This window comes from Balearica regulorum, chromosome 4 (genome assembly GCF_011004875.1).
Source record: "Balearica regulorum gibbericeps isolate bBalReg1 chromosome 4, bBalReg1.pri, whole genome shotgun sequence".
Classification (NCBI taxonomy): Eukaryota; Metazoa; Chordata; class Aves; order Gruiformes; family Gruidae; genus Balearica; species Balearica regulorum.
The window spans coordinates 49,034,120-49,051,613 of record NC_046187.1 but is presented as its reverse complement, the minus strand read 5'-3'; the positions used below and the strand labels follow the sequence as shown (position 1 = coordinate 49,051,613).

General features: G+C 40.2%; 1 protein-coding gene across 1 annotated transcript; it reads right to left on the bottom strand.

Moving 5' to 3' along the window:
* Nucleotides 1-65: 65 nt before the first annotated feature.
* On the bottom strand, nucleotides 66-15,800 carry ASAH1 (N-acylsphingosine amidohydrolase 1). The gene is made up of 14 exons (XM_075752080.1): nucleotides 15,664-15,800; nucleotides 10,730-10,776; nucleotides 10,443-10,533; nucleotides 9,107-9,193; nucleotides 8,059-8,137; nucleotides 7,077-7,151; nucleotides 6,212-6,257; nucleotides 4,784-4,928; nucleotides 3,548-3,602; nucleotides 3,266-3,347; nucleotides 2,513-2,644; nucleotides 2,157-2,280; nucleotides 1,556-1,612; nucleotides 66-886 (listed from the first exon to the last, which is right to left on the bottom strand). Exons 1-14 carry the CDS (start codon nucleotides 15,733-15,735, stop codon nucleotides 797-799), a joined length of 1,182 nt encoding a protein of 393 aa, XP_075608195.1. The 5' UTR covers nucleotides 15,736-15,800; the 3' UTR covers nucleotides 66-796.
* Between the last annotated feature and the right edge of the window lie 1,694 nt (nucleotides 15,801-17,494).

The following is a 17,494-nucleotide window of genomic DNA, read 5'->3' as shown; positions in this document are numbered from 1 at the left end:
ACTTCCACTGAGGTGTGAAATCAGTGCATGTGTGCTCTGGTGAAAGAAGGTAGTTCTTAAGAATATTTATTGTATTACCATTTATTATTTTTTTTGATGCAACAGAAAAATCTGCATTAAAAAAATTTATCTGTTAACAGCCCAAGAAAAATCTATAAATCAGTGAAAAGACATTTTTTTTGGCTCAGATCTCATTTTTGATATTTCCCTAAGACCTTGTTTCCGTGACTAGATATGACACTGTGTAGGTTATTTTATAGCAGGGCATCTTAGAGATATCCTCATATTGAACCAGAACACTAGCACTTCATCTTAAGTGCATACAAAAGAATTACAGAACTGTACTGTCCCAGGTGGCCTTCTAATACCTAATTCTTTTTCACACTTGGTAGGTGCCATTTTAACTCATGTGTGCTTAAGTACTTTAATTTAAAAAAAAACCAACAACCAAACAACAAAAAATAACAAACACACAAATGAACAACAAACCAAACCAAGAATACTGTAAAGACTGAAGAGATCTAGAGCTAACTGCTGAACTCATTTGGTAGAAATGGCTGAAATCAAACCAGATGTATATTAGTATATATTTCTTGTCAGCAAAACTGCTCATCAGAAAGCAAGAAAGTCCCATGTGAGACAGGGTCCTCCAGTGTTAGAAACTCATTGACATTTCTGTGTAGCTATTAGATTTCTGAAGAAAGGAGTTAGGCTGAGGAATCTTTTTCCAGGAGTATTTTTCCTTGGAGGACCTCCAATGCAGACAAGCAGGTTCCAACGTAGGAAAGGTAGAGGACTACCAAGGACTACAGGGGTCTGGGCATTCCCGCAGGTAAGTCTCTGTGTGGCCATTATACACCTCCATCAGCGTTGTGCACACAGTCAGCTGATAGGCAGGTGGGAGGAAGAAGGAGGGGGAAGAAAAAAAGAAAAAAGAAAAAGCCTCGTTACAGTAATCAGTGAAAAACTGTCTCTGATACTAACTGAACAGGTCAACTAAAATGAGCATTTATCTTATTTAGTCAACAACATGCAAGTATGAATAGCTCGTGGCCTCAGCCAAAAATGCGGCCTCTGCTGAACACAGTAACTAAACTTCTCATTCAAAAACTCCTCTCAACTCTTTAGTCTTTTTTTTTTCCCTAAACACCAAAACCTCAATTTCAGACTAAAATATCTTCTGTTGCAAGAAGAATGTGACTGTAGTATGTGTTAAACCATGAAGTATATTGACTTGTTTGATGCCACTTGTAAGGTCATGTATCGCAGGTTAATTCAGGTTAGTAGAGTCCTTAAGATGTCTGTAGTGAAATGCTGCCTCAAACCAGAGCCAGCTACTCAGAGCTTTAAAGCTGTAGGGCCTTTGGAAAACAGCTATTCCAGCAATTACGTTTTGCTTTTACAAGTTAATGTGGCATTTGGTTTGGTTTTACGTGCATGTGTTCACCTAAAAACCCCTGAATGTACCACTGTGACCTCCTCCTCCAATGCACAGGCGTTGGTGGTCTGCCCCTCACCCCCCACTCTACACTTTCTGCAAAAATAGAAGCGTTACCTTATTGAGGACAGGCTTTGTGGAGAGAACATCATAAATTGCTGGTAAGGAGATGTTCTGAAAGAAAATAATATATTGATGTTAACAGACATTAACCTGTTAGCATAAATACTGGCAACTGCAACTTTTACTGCTCAATCGGATAATAAGATAAAGCTTTAAGAGTACACGATACTCATACACCTTGAGATCAGAACATGGGTTGCAAAAACTTGAGCAGATGAGATCTCAGTACAACATGGAACACCTGAGTGTCAGTGTTTGCTGCCTCACAGCGTGTGTTTGAATTTCACCGGTGACAAAACAGCTCAGGAAACAATTAAAATCTCTCTCAAAGTATTTCCAGGTTTATCTCCCTGCATATGCAGCCACAGAAAACACTAGATGAAGTGAAAGCCTAAAACCACAAAACAGTTGTGTAAAGAGCCGCCTGGTACTTTATTACCCAGAAGCACAGACAAATTGTCACAAACTCGTTAGGCACTTCTGTCATCATCGCAGCTGTGCTTGCAAATGCCCTGAATGCTCCTGGCTCTGTCAGATCAGGACTGTAACCTGGGAGTTTCAAAACAGCAAGATGAGGTGTTTGGAGGATGTTTACCTCTTGCATTGTCTGGTTCAGGCATTTCATTGCAGGTGTTCTACGATTATCCAAGATTAGCGGAGGCTTCCAGCGATCGTAGTTTGTTTCTAACACGTACCATGTGCCTTTCTTGATATCAAGGCTGGAAAAGAGGTATATGTTTGTGTTTTGCTTCTCTAAGTATATAGTAAGTACATATACTATATACACTATATACAGCCAGATTTTTTTTAGGCTTGCTGTGGTATTTTTCAATGATGCTAAAGAAGCGAGCTCTTGCACAACAGAGGTCATAAGAAACATAGGACACAGTTACTGGTGGAACTTGTCTTCTTCTGGAAGGCTGAGTCAAGTCTCGAGTCAAGCATACTCACTCCCAGATATCCAGAGTAGCTGTCCTGGAACGAGTTATCACACATCCTTCTCCAGAATTTTTTCCACCCAGTATAAAGTAAGCTGGAGCCAGCAGTCTTGTTTTTGCCAGTTTGTCTTTTGCATCCTGGTAGCTGCAGATAACAAAGTGGTGTTGGACTACCAAACGCTATAAATGGTTCAAGTACTGAAGAATGAGTTTCACAGACCCAGGAAAAGTTTGGGTAGTTACGCCTTGCTTCCCCTTTCACGCACATACAAGGAGATTGTATCGCAACGAAGGAATGCACTTAAGCAAAACTACTCCACTCACTCTGTACTGAAAGTGTGGTTGTTGCGAGGGGCCTTTTGCACTTTTTCTACATTTAAAACAGGAATAAAATAATGTCATGCTGTGTCATATTCCACCTAGTTTGTTTACGGCATGAGAGCTTTGTTTGTGTTTACTTCCTATAGTACAGTACTACCTGTTGGATGTGTTTTGATGCAGAATGCTGTTATGCATTCAGATACCAATAGGTTAATTAGAAAAATAAAATAAAATTGAGAGAACTATTTGAGGAGTTTTAAGGGATCATGTGTGATGCCTCCCCCCCCGACTAGAGTACCATCAAACCCAGAACTATTTAATGTTGAGGCTTCTAGGAAGAGATCTGTATCATTAGATACTAAGCACATGTCTACAGTATTCATGCCAGCTGAAAGCAAAGCAGATTAAAGTAGTAGAATATTTCGGGGCGGGGGGAGAGAAATACCTTGTAGCATTCTCTAATACTGTTCTTGTAAGAAAGCCCATCCACATGCCATCTCTTCTACCAAGAAACCATTCAAAGATTCCTGCAAAATATCACTGGTTACAACAATTTGTTTTCACAATGTTCACTCATGTTATTCAAACTTTCACAGCCTTTAATATGAACTGGTTTATCTTACTCATCTGGAATCTTTTCACTGTTTGTGTGCCTGTTTATTAAAATAACTGGTCAAGGTCTGGAAAAACTTGTACAGAAATAATGAAAGAAATGAGCATTACTCACCCACGTAACCACCATCAAGACTGAAACGCTCATTCATTGTCAGAGTGAACAAGTCCTGAAAAGCATTAAATAAGTCAACCTGCATCCATCGCCAGCCAATTGATACCAATAATAAACAAGGGACAGCATTGCAATTTATGTGCCAATTGGGATTCTTGTTCATTAGACTCTTCCCCTTTGAGTAATGGGCTGCGAGATCAAGCCCATGCAGAGAAGAACCTAATTTATGACTGCTTGAGCAAGTAGAAATGATAATTCAGTTTTCTGACCTGGCAGAGCAATCCAGCAAACCATGCTTTTATGCTAAGCAACTCAAGCCTCTGGCCAGTTTTCTCTTGGTCCTTGTTGCATCACTGAATTACCAGTTTTCCTTCCTCTGTTGTATGTAACCTTCTTTTCAAACCTCTGAACACTATTCTAGTTTGAAGGCAGATTTTTAAGTCCTAGTGCTACATACACTCTGATTGCTGTTCACGTGGGCATAAAGCTGTACACAATTCAATCTGGGCTACTTGCAACACACAATTCAAACTCAAATCCCAGTCGTCTTCAGCTAGTGTTTCTTTCAGAGGAAAGCAGAATTCAGCTACACTGGATCATTTTCAGAATGGACTCTTCCCAAGTTATTTGGCCAGAAGACAAAAATGGATACAATGCAGGTAGTTAGCCAGAAATGCTCTACTATGAAAAGGACTGCCTATAATAGACGATAGTGGCAGAGCATGTAGAAAAGGAGGAGTTGTGCTAAGCTGGAGATTCTGGTACTGTTGGTTTTTAAGATGTAGGTAAAACCTAGATTTCAGGTGCCTATTTAAAAAAAATAAATTAAAAAATCTTGCAATGTAGGACTCCTTTTCCAGGAAGTATTGGAGAAAGAATTAAAATAGCACAAGCATGCTGTTTCACCTCTGGGATCACAGCAGGATCTATTTGCTAGCAAGAAACTCCAACCACTTGAGCACTTTGTATTCATTCCTGTTCATATTCAGAATTCTACATCGGTTTTAAGAATTGTCCAAACAAATATTTCATTTAGGCAATCTCCTTTTACAAGGAAGAGTGCAGCATTGTTTTCTTTTGCCTTTCTTCAAATAGCTATACTGCGTACCAGAACAATTAAGAGATCATTTACTAAAAAAACATCCCAAGACAAGGATGAAAGCAGAAAAATTTACATCTTAAAGGAAAGTCTGAAGCATTATTAACAAATTGACAAGCCCCCTTCCCCATACTTACTGGTTTAACTCCAGACACCATGCCTATGTATCCTGCAAAATTTGTAGACTTGAATACTGTTTTGTTGTTTCTCTGGAAGTCCAAGTTTACCACTATAGGCTTCAGTTCCCGAGTTAACGTCCAGGAATTATTTTTAACATCCCATCTGCAGAAGATGGTACAACATTCAAAACTTCTCTCCTTCAGTTGCTTTTAAAACTTTCCTTCACAGCACACATCCTGTACATGATGCCTGTCCTCTGATCTTATGTCAGCCAATGCCACTGCCGAGCAGTCACCCGAGCAAGGGACAACTAGGATGTCTAAATGCATAGGCAGTCAGTGAAAAGAACCAAGTCGTGTTCGAACCAAGAGCATATACACTACTCGGTATTAAGCAGCACGACTGTTACAGCTGCTTTGTTTTGAACAGACATAACTTCATTCTGTTCCTGCTGGCAAAGGGAGGCCGCTATGGGTACTGCCTGTGACACCAAACCTACTGTGTCCTGAAAGCATGTATAGCTTGTTCTGCACCAGAATGAGCTGGTGCCCTCAAATTCTTATTTTTCAAAGGGAGAAAACAAATCACATACTACTGGGTTTGCTCTACATGAAGGGAAGTCCCAATCCTAGTTTGTAAAATAAGCCAGAACAGTTTGTAGGCAAGAGAGTGCTAAAGAACACTTAGCAGACCATTGAATTCTCTGCAAATAGTCCATGTTCTGGGAACAGCTTTGAAGGTTGCCTTAATTTCCAGGGACCATGTTCCCAGTATTTCTGACAAGTGGGAGAAGTTCACCACAAGCCAAACCAAGGGACAGGTGGAGTCACAGGTGACAACATTTGAGTTTTTGATAGGTAGGTAGGAATTTTAATGAAGATGGACACTTAAATTCTATCTGGGCATTGAGAGTCATCTGGATGAGTGATGTCACAAAATACACTAGGATAATAAAAGCAAACACTGAACTACCTGATCACGAGGTATGAAATGAGAACTAAAAGAGAATCCAGTGCTGGGCAACAAGCTACAGAGTTTGTATCCAAATGAATGAGATCACTGGAATACAAATCACTGGCTTCTGAGCAGAAATGCTGAACAATGGGAAGTGCCAGTAGAGCACAGTACAGTAAGTGACGGGGATGATTTGGAAAAAAACCAACCACAAAACCAAGCCCCAATCCAATCCACATTGCATACACTAAAATTGATGCTTCTGTCCCATCACATAAAGAACAGGATATAACGCGCCTCAGAGATCCTTTTGTTCATTTTAGCTTTTTGTCCCAACGTGCAACGCAGAGTTACTTGTCACAGTCTTAACAACATCCAATTCATCATTTAGACTCAAAGAATGCATGTAAATATTTCAAGTTCAGCTAGTTTTTTCTTTAGGGTTAAAAAAAAAAAAAGGCAAAAAAAAAAGCACAAGTTTAAGTACTTACCCAAGAAAGAGTCCAAAATCCAAGTTTCTGGCATGGTATAGCTTCCCTACACAACAATAAATAAATAAATAAATACATACATACACAAATACCATTTTCTAAAGAGAGAGACATACATTTCAGCTTAGAAACCCAGGAAATGAGCAAGCAGGAAAGCTATCTGGGAAAGTAAGCAGGGAAAATAACATTCCCTAGTTGCCCTTTTCATAAGCACAGAAAAATGGTAGGGTGTTTTGGATCAGAGAAGTGTTTTGCCATAACTGAAACCAAGTAATCTTGTAAACTGCTGTCCATCTCAGCCTCAGATGCTTTTCACCTTGTCTTAATGCAATGGTAATACCTTGAGCTTCTCTCAAAGTGAGACATTTGTAAGCCCTCTGAGACTCCCTCAGAAATTTCCAAAGCCGGAACAGGTGCAGACAAGGGCTGCAGAACTGGGTAAGAGAATGAAAGAGTCTCTTTCTTAAAACAGACTATCCATTTTCCCTAGCACCATATATGAGAGATAGCTAGAAACTAGATGCAAAATGGATTGCACTAGAATCCCTCACGGCACTGAGATAGTATCAGGTGTCTGGCTTGTGTTTCTTTCCCCTAGACAAAACCAAACCAAACCACAAAAAACACCCAAAACCCCAACAAAACCAGAAACAACCCATCCTTGCAAGTATTTTTTCCTTTTTTTAACCTAAGGCACCTGTGATCTCTTATTCCCTTCTCAAGGAATACCTTTGTATTATCATTGCTTTTAGTCTCTTCTACTAGACCTTCTTGCCTGCAAATGAGAAGGACTATGTTTGTATAATTGAGGAGGATCCTCTCCTACATAAGAGAAAACTGTTAACACTATTCTGGGTTGCATTACCTGTTTTATCTTCTGCCACTATTGATGTACATACAGTAAAAATTTCGTAAAAGATGTTAAAAATCACAATTTCTCCTAGAAAAAAAGAAAAGAAGTTCAATAGTTTGAATCTTTTGCCATGAAGAGAAAAAAATGCTTAGAAAAAAAGCATACTGCAAAGTTCAGCATTCTATAATATTTCTCTTAAGAACTTCTGTTTAAATCTCATTTGATCTTTGAAACGGCCGGTTCAGCAAAATCAAGAGCTTCCTGATAGGCAAACAGAAGGATCAGAATGCCTTGGCCTTCTGCCTTACCATACAGAAGGCTGACAGTCATTGCTACTTCCTCCTCTGGAAACTTCAAAACAAGCTATAAAATTCACTTTAAAGAAGCAAGCTGCTACATGTACCACTATTCCCATGCAAGAGCTTCTGACCAGCACCAGAGGTACTGCTCCTGTCTGAGGAAAGCAGTGGAAGCAGGACTATGGACCTTCTCTGTCTCAATTCTGGAAGAATCCAGTGATTACTTCTCACTTGGAACTGCGTTCTTTTGCAGGAGGTGCAGAAAGCAGGCAGGAGGATGTGGCAAGGATCACAAAGGAAAGAAAGCTCAGCATGAAACTGAGTCTTGCCTTCTTGCTATGTCAACAGCAGCCACACAGCTGAATGGGAAACCAATGAGAATCAAGGATCTTCCCCAAATTTTGGTGCACAGGAGCTGAGAGTCACTCCAGTTCCCAAAACTCAGGAGCGAGAAGCTACAGCTCCACAGAGAAGTCCCAGCCTGATGAAAGGCTTATGTGATTTACTGCCATTCTCCTCTAAAATACTGTTCGCATTTAGTGTGAGATGCAATTTATTGCTTTATCTACTTAATTAACAATTTATTTAAGTCACAGATGACTACAACTATACTGCAGATTGGTACACATACTAATTTTAAACCAGCCTGGATTCCTAGTTTTTCACTACATTAATAAAGTATTGGAAACCATTACCCAAAGGAATCCCAGATGAATTTGCAATCCCTTGGAGTTCTTCATTGAAAGGATAAGGAAGCGTGGCAGTCAGATGAGCCTGAAAGGAAAAGTTTTGTACATTGTTTGTGTAAATTAACGCTACTTTGTTACTTAAAACAAACCTCTCCCCAATAGGTGCATCCTTCTCACAACTACTAAATTTAGTACTTAATTCCTCTGCAGCCTGTAGAACTTGAGCATGTTTGTAGAGTACTTGGAAGACAAGTACATACTTAGGAAAAGCAAAAGCTATGACTTATCAAAATATTGACATGTGAGCAATGGAGATTAGCACAGTGTCTGAAGTATCATTAGCAGCAATAGACAAAACAGAGTGAAGTAGGACTCTCATACGTTAAGAGCTCAACTGGAACCGAGCTTGACATCAGTGTTTAAGGGAACCCCTAACTGACTACCTGTATATGCTACCTTTATGTCAACCCCACTCAGGCACACGGGTACAAATGAAGTGTGGCCAGCATAACCTAAGGCTGCTGTAAATAAAGGTGGGGGACAGATGTGACCTTCTGCTGTCTCTAGTGCTACACTGGTTTCCCCTGTCCTGATTCTATGCCAAAGCCTATTTTAATCAGAACCAAATTATTTTTTAAGATGAAGCCTGCTCAAAGTTGCCCCTTTAATTGGACATCTACTACAGTTTTCAAAACCTGATTTTATTCTATTGTTTAAAAGGAGTTGAACATGGCGAAGAGAATTTCAGTGAAGCATGTTGCTACAGTGACTAAGTCAGTAGCATATATGTCTAGCATGACTGATCCAAACTTGAAAAACTCTTAGAAAAAATTACAGGAGGAGGGTTTCATGGTTTCAGAGTAATTCAGAGTAGGCAAGAAGGCAAAATTTCACCAAGGCAGCAAAATTTCAGAGTAACTCTTCAAAACAGCATTTTTGTTCTGGAAGTGGAAGAATTATCATTTGTAAAGTTCTTAGTTGCCAAATTTAGTAGCATTTTAATTCTGGTAGTCAGAGCATACAGTATTAAAATAATTAAGCTGAAAATACTTACTATTTTGTTATCCACTATGTCAACAACTTTGCCACTGGGGAAGAAGGTATTTGCTATATCTTTAATATTCTGAACCACAGTCTTCAGCTAAAAAGAACAAGGGCTTTTATTGAATAGAAGATCTTGAGCATAAGACTTGCTAGAACTAATACTAACAGAACTTCTTCACATACTTTTCAAAAACACATTTTTGTTGAAAATATATGTATTTAAAGAAAGTGCCAAATGTGATGTTCTTGGTGAGAAACCCCCCCCAACATCCCAATAAAAAGTCACTCTTCAAGCTTTATTCAAATAACTTTCTAGATGAGCTCCAACATGTCCCTCTACCAGAGAAAACAAATTACAGGAAAAAGCCATCCTCGTCTTCTGTTCCTTTGATGACATTTTAATACTCTGCACTCTATTATCTTTAAAAATGTTAATGAAAAGCTTTTTGCTTAAGCACTTATGTTCTTGAAGCCAAAAGATTCAATAAACTTCTTATAAAAGTACACGCTTTCCATTTGTGACGTGAATGGCCACAAACAGAGTTCCACTCCATGTGATCTAACTCCAAAGTACATGAGAGATAAAACCTTTCAGAATTTAAGGTGCAACCTGAAGCTTCCAATGTCCACTGGCTTAAACGAGACTTTTAAAATAAATATTACAGTGTAAGTAGAATTTGCCTGGCTTTCAGAGTTGAAAGGTCAAAGTCAGCAGGGATACAGGAAAAATCCCTGGCCTCTTTTGAGAAATTAAGCATTACTGAATTGAATTTTCAGCAACCTTCAGAAGAACAGCTGTTCTAAGTAGTTTAAAATAGGCTCAAGTATTTAAAAAATTATTTCTGCCATGTAAACACCAGTGCTGCAACCAGCATCCCTGAGAAGGGCAGGCAGTTCTCCATTTCGCCCTCGCCATTTCAAACCACTGCATGAGATGATGAGAGAAGCAGGGATGCGCAGAGGAGAAGGGATGCTGCCTCAGTTTCACTTCAGTTCACTGAGGCTGTCCCTTTGGTGTACTCCTCCCCCTTCGTTCTGTATTACTTCATGAGTAAAGAGCTTTGGTAAATGAAAGCTTGCTTTATTGCTGCACCAGTTTTTATTTCTCTACATCCCAAACATCAGTGCCCCTATACTTGATGCTGTGAGCTCAAGTGTTGAACAGAAAAAAGTTTTACTCAAGCAATTATTTTAGTCTAGAATCATATTAAAAAAGTCAACTAGAAATACTATCCCTTTTGGAGAATTTTAGCACAGGTATTCCTTTGCAAACCTGTTTTCAAAATAAAAGGCCACGTACTAGTTTTATTCCTGCTAAGCTTCAAAGCAAACTCTGCATTTCATACCTCTGTCTTTTTGTCATGCATCAAGTTATCCCATCTTTTGCTGGGAGGTAAATCAAGATTTATGACATATGTGGGTACGTTCCCTTTGAACCTGAAAGATAAGTATCAGAGTTCAAATTTAAAGGTGGTTTTGAAAAAACATTTGACAAAATAGGTGCTTCCCACCTGTCACTAGCATTTTCTAGATCTGCAACAGGAACAAGTTACAAAAAAAAAAAAAACCTGTTCAGACTTGCAAATCACTACTTTTCTGTAATTTTTTAGACAAGTTGAATTAGATTACTTACGTTGGTCCTGAAGGAGGGTATGTTTTACTCCTGCACTCTTCTCCATACTGTAAAGGCAGGGAAACATTAATATTTAGCTGCTTTGTTAAAACACTTTATTGTTCTAGCAGACTTAGTTTTGAATGAAACCTTTAGGACTAGCCAGCTAACTTAATTCACGATGATTTGATAATAAAGTAAGAGAAAGTCTTGGGACTTCGGAAAGGGTGCAAAGGAGAACACCAGAGGTAGGTGACAAACAGCAACTTCCCCGTGCTGACAGACCTTCAGACAGCTTGCCTACTGTAGTCCGAGGCAAGCCCAAGCTTATGATAAATATACAAACCCATTTCTATTCAGTGCGATTCAATGAAGAGCACTTTGAGAGTATACTCTTTAGACAAGTTCAGAAACCTTAAATCTCAGTATGTTTGTTCCATTTGTTCAATTCATAATCTCACTTTATAGCATCATTCATAATTATGCTTAGTGTTAAGCTTCACTGTGTAGCTGGGGCAGAGAAAACACTGAACTTTGGGCAAATTACTCAGCCAGAGGAATGAGCTTTACGGCATGACTTTTTATTTAGTGTGGAAAAGCACTGCTGAACTGGTGCTAAATATTATGAGAGGTGCATTTCAGGAATATAACTAAAAACTAGTTACCTTCATTCCTGTAAGCATGGCTAGTTACAAATAAGAGTCTGAGAACTGTATTTAGGCATACTCAAAGTGAATGCAAGGGTGTTTTCCCATCAACTACATAAAGCATGCGTATACATACATAAACATATGCATATACATGCCATAATTATAATTGCATGTTTTACCCAGGGAAATACAAGCAAATGCCTACTAGCCGCACTTGTGGTTCCAGCCAGTTGAGAGCAGACCAGATTTGGTCCCCAAGCTACCTGAGCAGAGCAGTAAGCTCCCAAGAGCACAGTATGTCCCACTGGGAAAAAGGAAAGGTCCACGTGCTCTTCCGGCAGTCCGTACAAAGGCTCCCAAAGCACAAATGTTTGGGAGACAGAACAGAAACAAAAATATGTAGGGGTAGGGATCCTTCCACCACTTCTCCCCCTCCCCACCCTCGATTTCCAATATTTATTTGGCTGTACTAATTAGATTACTAGTGTGTCCTTATAATGCATTCTGGCTCCAGTAAAAACTGAGACAAGATCTCTAGCAGCTACGTATCTGGGACAAACAAGATAATTGAAGTCCATGTTCTCTTTGGGCTAATCACATTATCTGTTTTTAATGCATTAATCTAGAAAACACAATGTCTTACACAATGCCACGGACTCTAAACACTGGCATTATTTGTTATAACTGGAAACAGGAATGTTAAAGTGGGATTGGCTTCTCTGTGATATCACGTGTTTTCTTTTTGTATTGTTTCCCGTAGCTGGAGAAAGCACAAGATTAATTTTGTTTTTCCTACACGCAAGACAAAGGTATAGGACTAGCAGCTATGTCCTTCCTAGATTTCACTGCAGTGCAGTCATAGCCTTTGCATAGCTGGAACAAAAGGTCAAACACAAGAGGCCATTTAATTTTCAAAATGAGGAAGTTTCAAAACAAGGAGGGTAGGGGAGTATATCAGATGACTAATTAGGCAACAAAAGTCAGAGGCTTTGTGCAAAGCCAAGCAAATACTTAAAAGTATTAATGCAATTGTCCTGTGAAATTTTCCATCCTGCAATACTAAAATCAATCAGAAAAAATGACATTACATATATGTCCTACTGCAACGGATGCAGAGATTTGGCCCTTCAGGAAATATTTGTTGTCAAAATATGCTTCTTGACAGATAAAGCCTGTAACAAAAAATTATCCGAAATGGAAGAAAGTTCAGTAGTATAGCCCATGCATGCACAAAAGAAACAGTGGTGACCATGGAAACTGATTTCAGAGGATTTTACGTGATGTTCCAGGTGCTAAATGTTATGTCACTCCTGATGCTCTCTCCTGAGATTTTAATCTTGTATTTGAAGCTATTTTTACCTTCCCAGTCCTCTGCAACCTAAGCCACAAAAGAGGTGGGGAAACAGACAGTTAAAGGAAGAGTTAAGGGAGAAATACAGAGCAAATGGTTCCCTCCTTACATGTCAGTAATTTTAGACTTCTCACCCGTCTATGTATAAAGCACGCTAAAGAAACCAATAAACCCCAAAACAACCGGTACATCTTCCTAGCATTGACCGAGATATCTGAAGACAGCCAAGATTATTAAGAGTTTCTTTAGATAAACTATTATATGCTGACACATAAGCACTAATTTAAAAAGATGTCAAGACAACCAGAAAACTAGAAGTGTTTTGGTGGGTTTTTTACACAAAGTTCTAATGAGAAACAAAAAAATGGTTACCTTTTGCAATCAGCTAAAGACTAACTGCAAACTTTTCTGACAAGGTAAAAAGAAAAAAGGCACCTAAAGAATTTTCTTGCAGCAACAGAAAAACCACCAGGCACTTTCTATCACCAGACTGAAATAAGCAGTCATGAAATTACTGCTGTGGTCAACAAGATCCTCCTCTCTGCAGAGGCTTGACACTGGAAGAGGAACAATAAATGCTCTCTCAGAGAAGCAGGAGCAGCCTTCCAGCATGGAAGTTTCCAACATGACAAACCAGAGGTTGCCTCCTAGAGAAACCCAGGAGAAGCTGGCTCCAAACAGGAGGTCATCACTATAAATTTGCTTTTCAAACATGCATTGGGCCCCCTAAGAGGAATACAGCTCTTCTTCAATGGTGATTAAATGCACTAGTAGGTTGTGTATTCTGATTATCTGATGTACTGCTGACTTTCAAATTTGCACGTACGTAATGATACAAAACTGGATGCATGGCAGCATAGGATCAAAGCACTAGAAGAAGAACACAGTGGAGGAGAAAAAGAAGATGGTATAGGGAAAGACAGAAATAATAAGAAAAAATGGAAGTAGCACAGAACATTTATATTATGACCAATTGTATAAAAAAAAAAATAGAGCAGAACAGTAACCAAACAGCTAGCAAACTGTCAAGATTAATTGCTATCTAGAAAAAAATATCAAGTAATAATTGTTATTATACACTGCAGTAAAGAAAATTAATGCACGGTTTAATGACTGCTGAGTAAGTATTTTAAAACCTGGCCTGATTTCATTAATATGAAATAGGCTGAATGTAGCTTGTCCAGCCTAAAGAATCCCAGCACTTTATTACCCTCAAAAATACTTTTGAGTTGGACCATCTCTGGCATCCTTCCTTAATATTCAGTGTTTCTCATTTTCATGGTTAAAAAAATAAATATAAAATGACCTCTTTGAGCCATGAAATACGATTCTGTTGTTTAAGGACATGGCACTCAACCTCTTTCAGATAATCTGTTACATTCAGCAGAACACATTTTTCTCTCTGCTCTTCTTCCCTTACAGGACGATGCCAACGCAGCACTCTGGCGTGCTGCAGCAGTCCCAACACTGTTCACCTTTCTGAACATGGAAGTTAAGAGTACTCTTGCAGTGATGAAGAAATGAGGACCAAGCCAATTTAAATTGCAGTTTGGACAAAAAGTTCAGTATGGTTGAAAGGGCCTAATGTAATTCATGGCATTCAGCTTCCATGTTCTTTGTTAACGAAAAGAAGGAACCCAACCAGCTGTACGCAGGGAAACAACAATGTATCCAAGCATCTTAACTGAAAATAAAATATCCAAGCCTGATACCTGGCTGCACAGCAGCACAACCTGCAACCTGGACACCCAGTGGATATTGTGCAAGTGTGAAGATGCACCAAGTGCAATCAAATGCAAAATCAAGCTCTATTGACAGATTTTGCTGACAGCTGGCACTTTCTCCCCCACTCCACACCCCAGGAAGCTTTTGGTTAAAATTCTGAAGGTGTTTTAAGCTGGCACTGACTTACAGTATCAGGAAGCTGGTCTTGGAGGGGAGGATGAGATTGGGTGCACAAAAGAGAAGAGGGCCTAATTCTCTAATTCTCAGGACACTAAGGGAACATGCAACGTCCAGATGTCCCCAGTCCTCCAAAGCCTTTCCTGCAGCTCTCCCCTCTCCCAAAACCCATACACATTTTCCTGAAATCGGTACAATTTGCTAGGAAAAGTCTTAGAGCAAACACAAAATAATACAGTTGTATGTTCCCAAAATACTTAAAAATATATTGCAAAACAGTGTTTTGAAATCCAGAGGTATTTAAAAACCTATCCTCTTCACAGAGGATGATGAGATTCAGAAGCTGAAGAGATGAAAGATTGCTTCGCTGCTTCAGGAATAAAAAACACACCAGGAAGCAAGAACAGCTGTTTGCGTGCTCAGGAGATGGAAGCCGGCCTGTTCCAAATAACTCCCCTCCCCTGGACTTCACAATTCCACCAAAAGTAAAATATTTCACCTATTCAGTTTAAAAAACCAAACCAAAATAAAAAAACCCCACCCAAAAATTACCCCCCAAGCCCACCTCCTCTACAGTTCTCCCCTTAGGTGAAGCTATAGCAAATAGACTAAGCAGATTCAAAAGTGTATGTACTTTTTAGCAAGCCCTTCTTAACTTTCCTTCCGAAAATCATTGCCTTGGCGTAACATTACACTATTTACATTATAGACGTATATGAAACCGAAGACAGGAATGCACAAGGACTAGTAAAACACACCCGATCAACACCGAGACTTGTAAACCACAGCCACGGCTGCGCCGGTTGCCAGAGGAGCCATTTAAAAGTTATGAAGTCCGTGAGGGCAGCCAGACGCTACCTTAAATTCCCACGCGTGAACTTAAAAGGCACTCTTAGTCTCCTGCGTGGGGGAAGAGCGGCAGCAGCCAGCCCCCCTCACACCCACCGGGCCCGCCTCAGGCGGGTCGGGCCTCATCCCCCCCCGCCATCTCACCCCCCCCCGCCCCCCCCCGACCCGCGCCCTCCCCTTCCCCTCACCGTCGCCAAACTCACCGGGTCCGGCGCCCAAACGAGCTGAGCTACGACTAGCAGTGCGGCGGACGACAGCAGCGCCCAACCCGCCATCCTCCTTCCCGGCTCTGCAAGGCGCTTCCCGGTGTGGCGGCCCACATGACACCGCACCGCCCCGCCTGTCAGAGGGAGGCGGCGGCGGTAGGGCCGGGGCGGCGGCGGCAGGGCCCTGCCGCCGCCGCCCCGGCCCTACCGCCGCCGCCCAGGCCGTACCGTGATCTCGCCGACCCTCCTTTTTATCTTTAATAAAGCAGGGAAATTCCGCACAAGAAACTCGCCTTAGGCAACACTGAGAGCAAACCCGTGGCACGATATTCGTAAATATTGTGATATTTAATTACTCTACGTCCTTGGGAGATTTTGGGCAGGTTTTATGGTAAAGGGAGATGCGAGGCAGGTGCCTTCTTTAAGAAAGTTTTTCCTCCTTAAAAGTGTAGGAAACTGGCAACCAGAGAGGCAATCTAATGAGAAATACGGGGTACGAGATGCATCCATCTCAGCACATTGCCTATTATTTATTCACTATTAAATGGTATATTTGTTGTAATATCAAGTACAAGCCAGTATCAGAATAAGGTGCATACTCCAAATAGCTTACAATAAAAAGGTGTAATTTTGACTAAATGAATGTATAGTAAGTGCATATGTTAGCAACAGGTGTTGGAAGCACCACAAATTAAGTACTAAAAACCTTCTAGGATGCCTGTGTTTTAGTTCGTGTCTTGTGCTTCATGCAGTGCCCAAGACACGTCACATATTTTTAAGCACACAGAAAAGAAGCAACAGAGTCTTTAATATCATGACTTAATTGGCTGTGCAATTAACTCTCTTATAAAACAAACCGGGGGTGGCAAGAAGGGAAGTCCTTGGCAGAAGGTTGATTTGAAAGCTGCATGGCACTGCAGAAATTAAGAAACGGGAAAGGGTAAAAGAAACACGTTGTAATGAGTGAAAGCCTCGGGCAAAGGGAGGGCGTGCAGCAGCGCGTAGGAAGGAATTGGCTCGGAACGCAATCTTGGAATTGCATGGAGCTTTAGAGACCAAGGCAGAGAAGAGGTAAGCACTGGTGGAAAAAGATACAGAACCAATTGGGGGATCTAGGAAATGAGAAAAAATACAGCATAACAGGAGAAACCCTGAGATTTTCATAAGAGTGGCTTTCACAAATAGGAAATAGGGCAGTTTCTACAGGGCTGAGGCAAATTTTTTTGGTTGAAAACAAGTATCTGTAAGACAATAATTCTGTACTTACTTGCAGGTAGCTGAATATGGTATTACAGTCTATGGTAAGAAATAGTCAGATTAGGTTGGTCCTGTTACTTTCTAAACATTTGCAGCCCCTTTTGCTCAGCTTTATTTCTGGAGCAGACAGCTTGTAGGTGCTTTACTACCTTTATTTAGATGTTTTACTATGTTTACAACACTTTTAACAGCAGACAATAAATGATGACTTTGGAAAAGGAAAAAACTCTTTCTGAATGCTATGAAGACAAAATTATGCAATCGTCTCATTACACATTCATAACTTACTTTTTTGAAGCCTCTTTGTACTTCTGGTTCAGTTCTTTCACCAGTAAAGAAATTCTCAGTTTACGGAACAGTTAACATCCTCCAGCACCCATGTTTCTCTGACTATGGCTATTCTGCTGTGTTCCTATCAGAACGCCTTGCCTTCAGGGTCCACACCAGTACTTTAGGTCCTCCATGTTGTTGACTAGGTTTTCTCTGTCAGTTTTCAAAAATCTAAGTCAGAAGAAGAAAGCTTAAGATGTGCAGTTTACTCATTAACTGTACTACCTGACAGCAGGTGTCA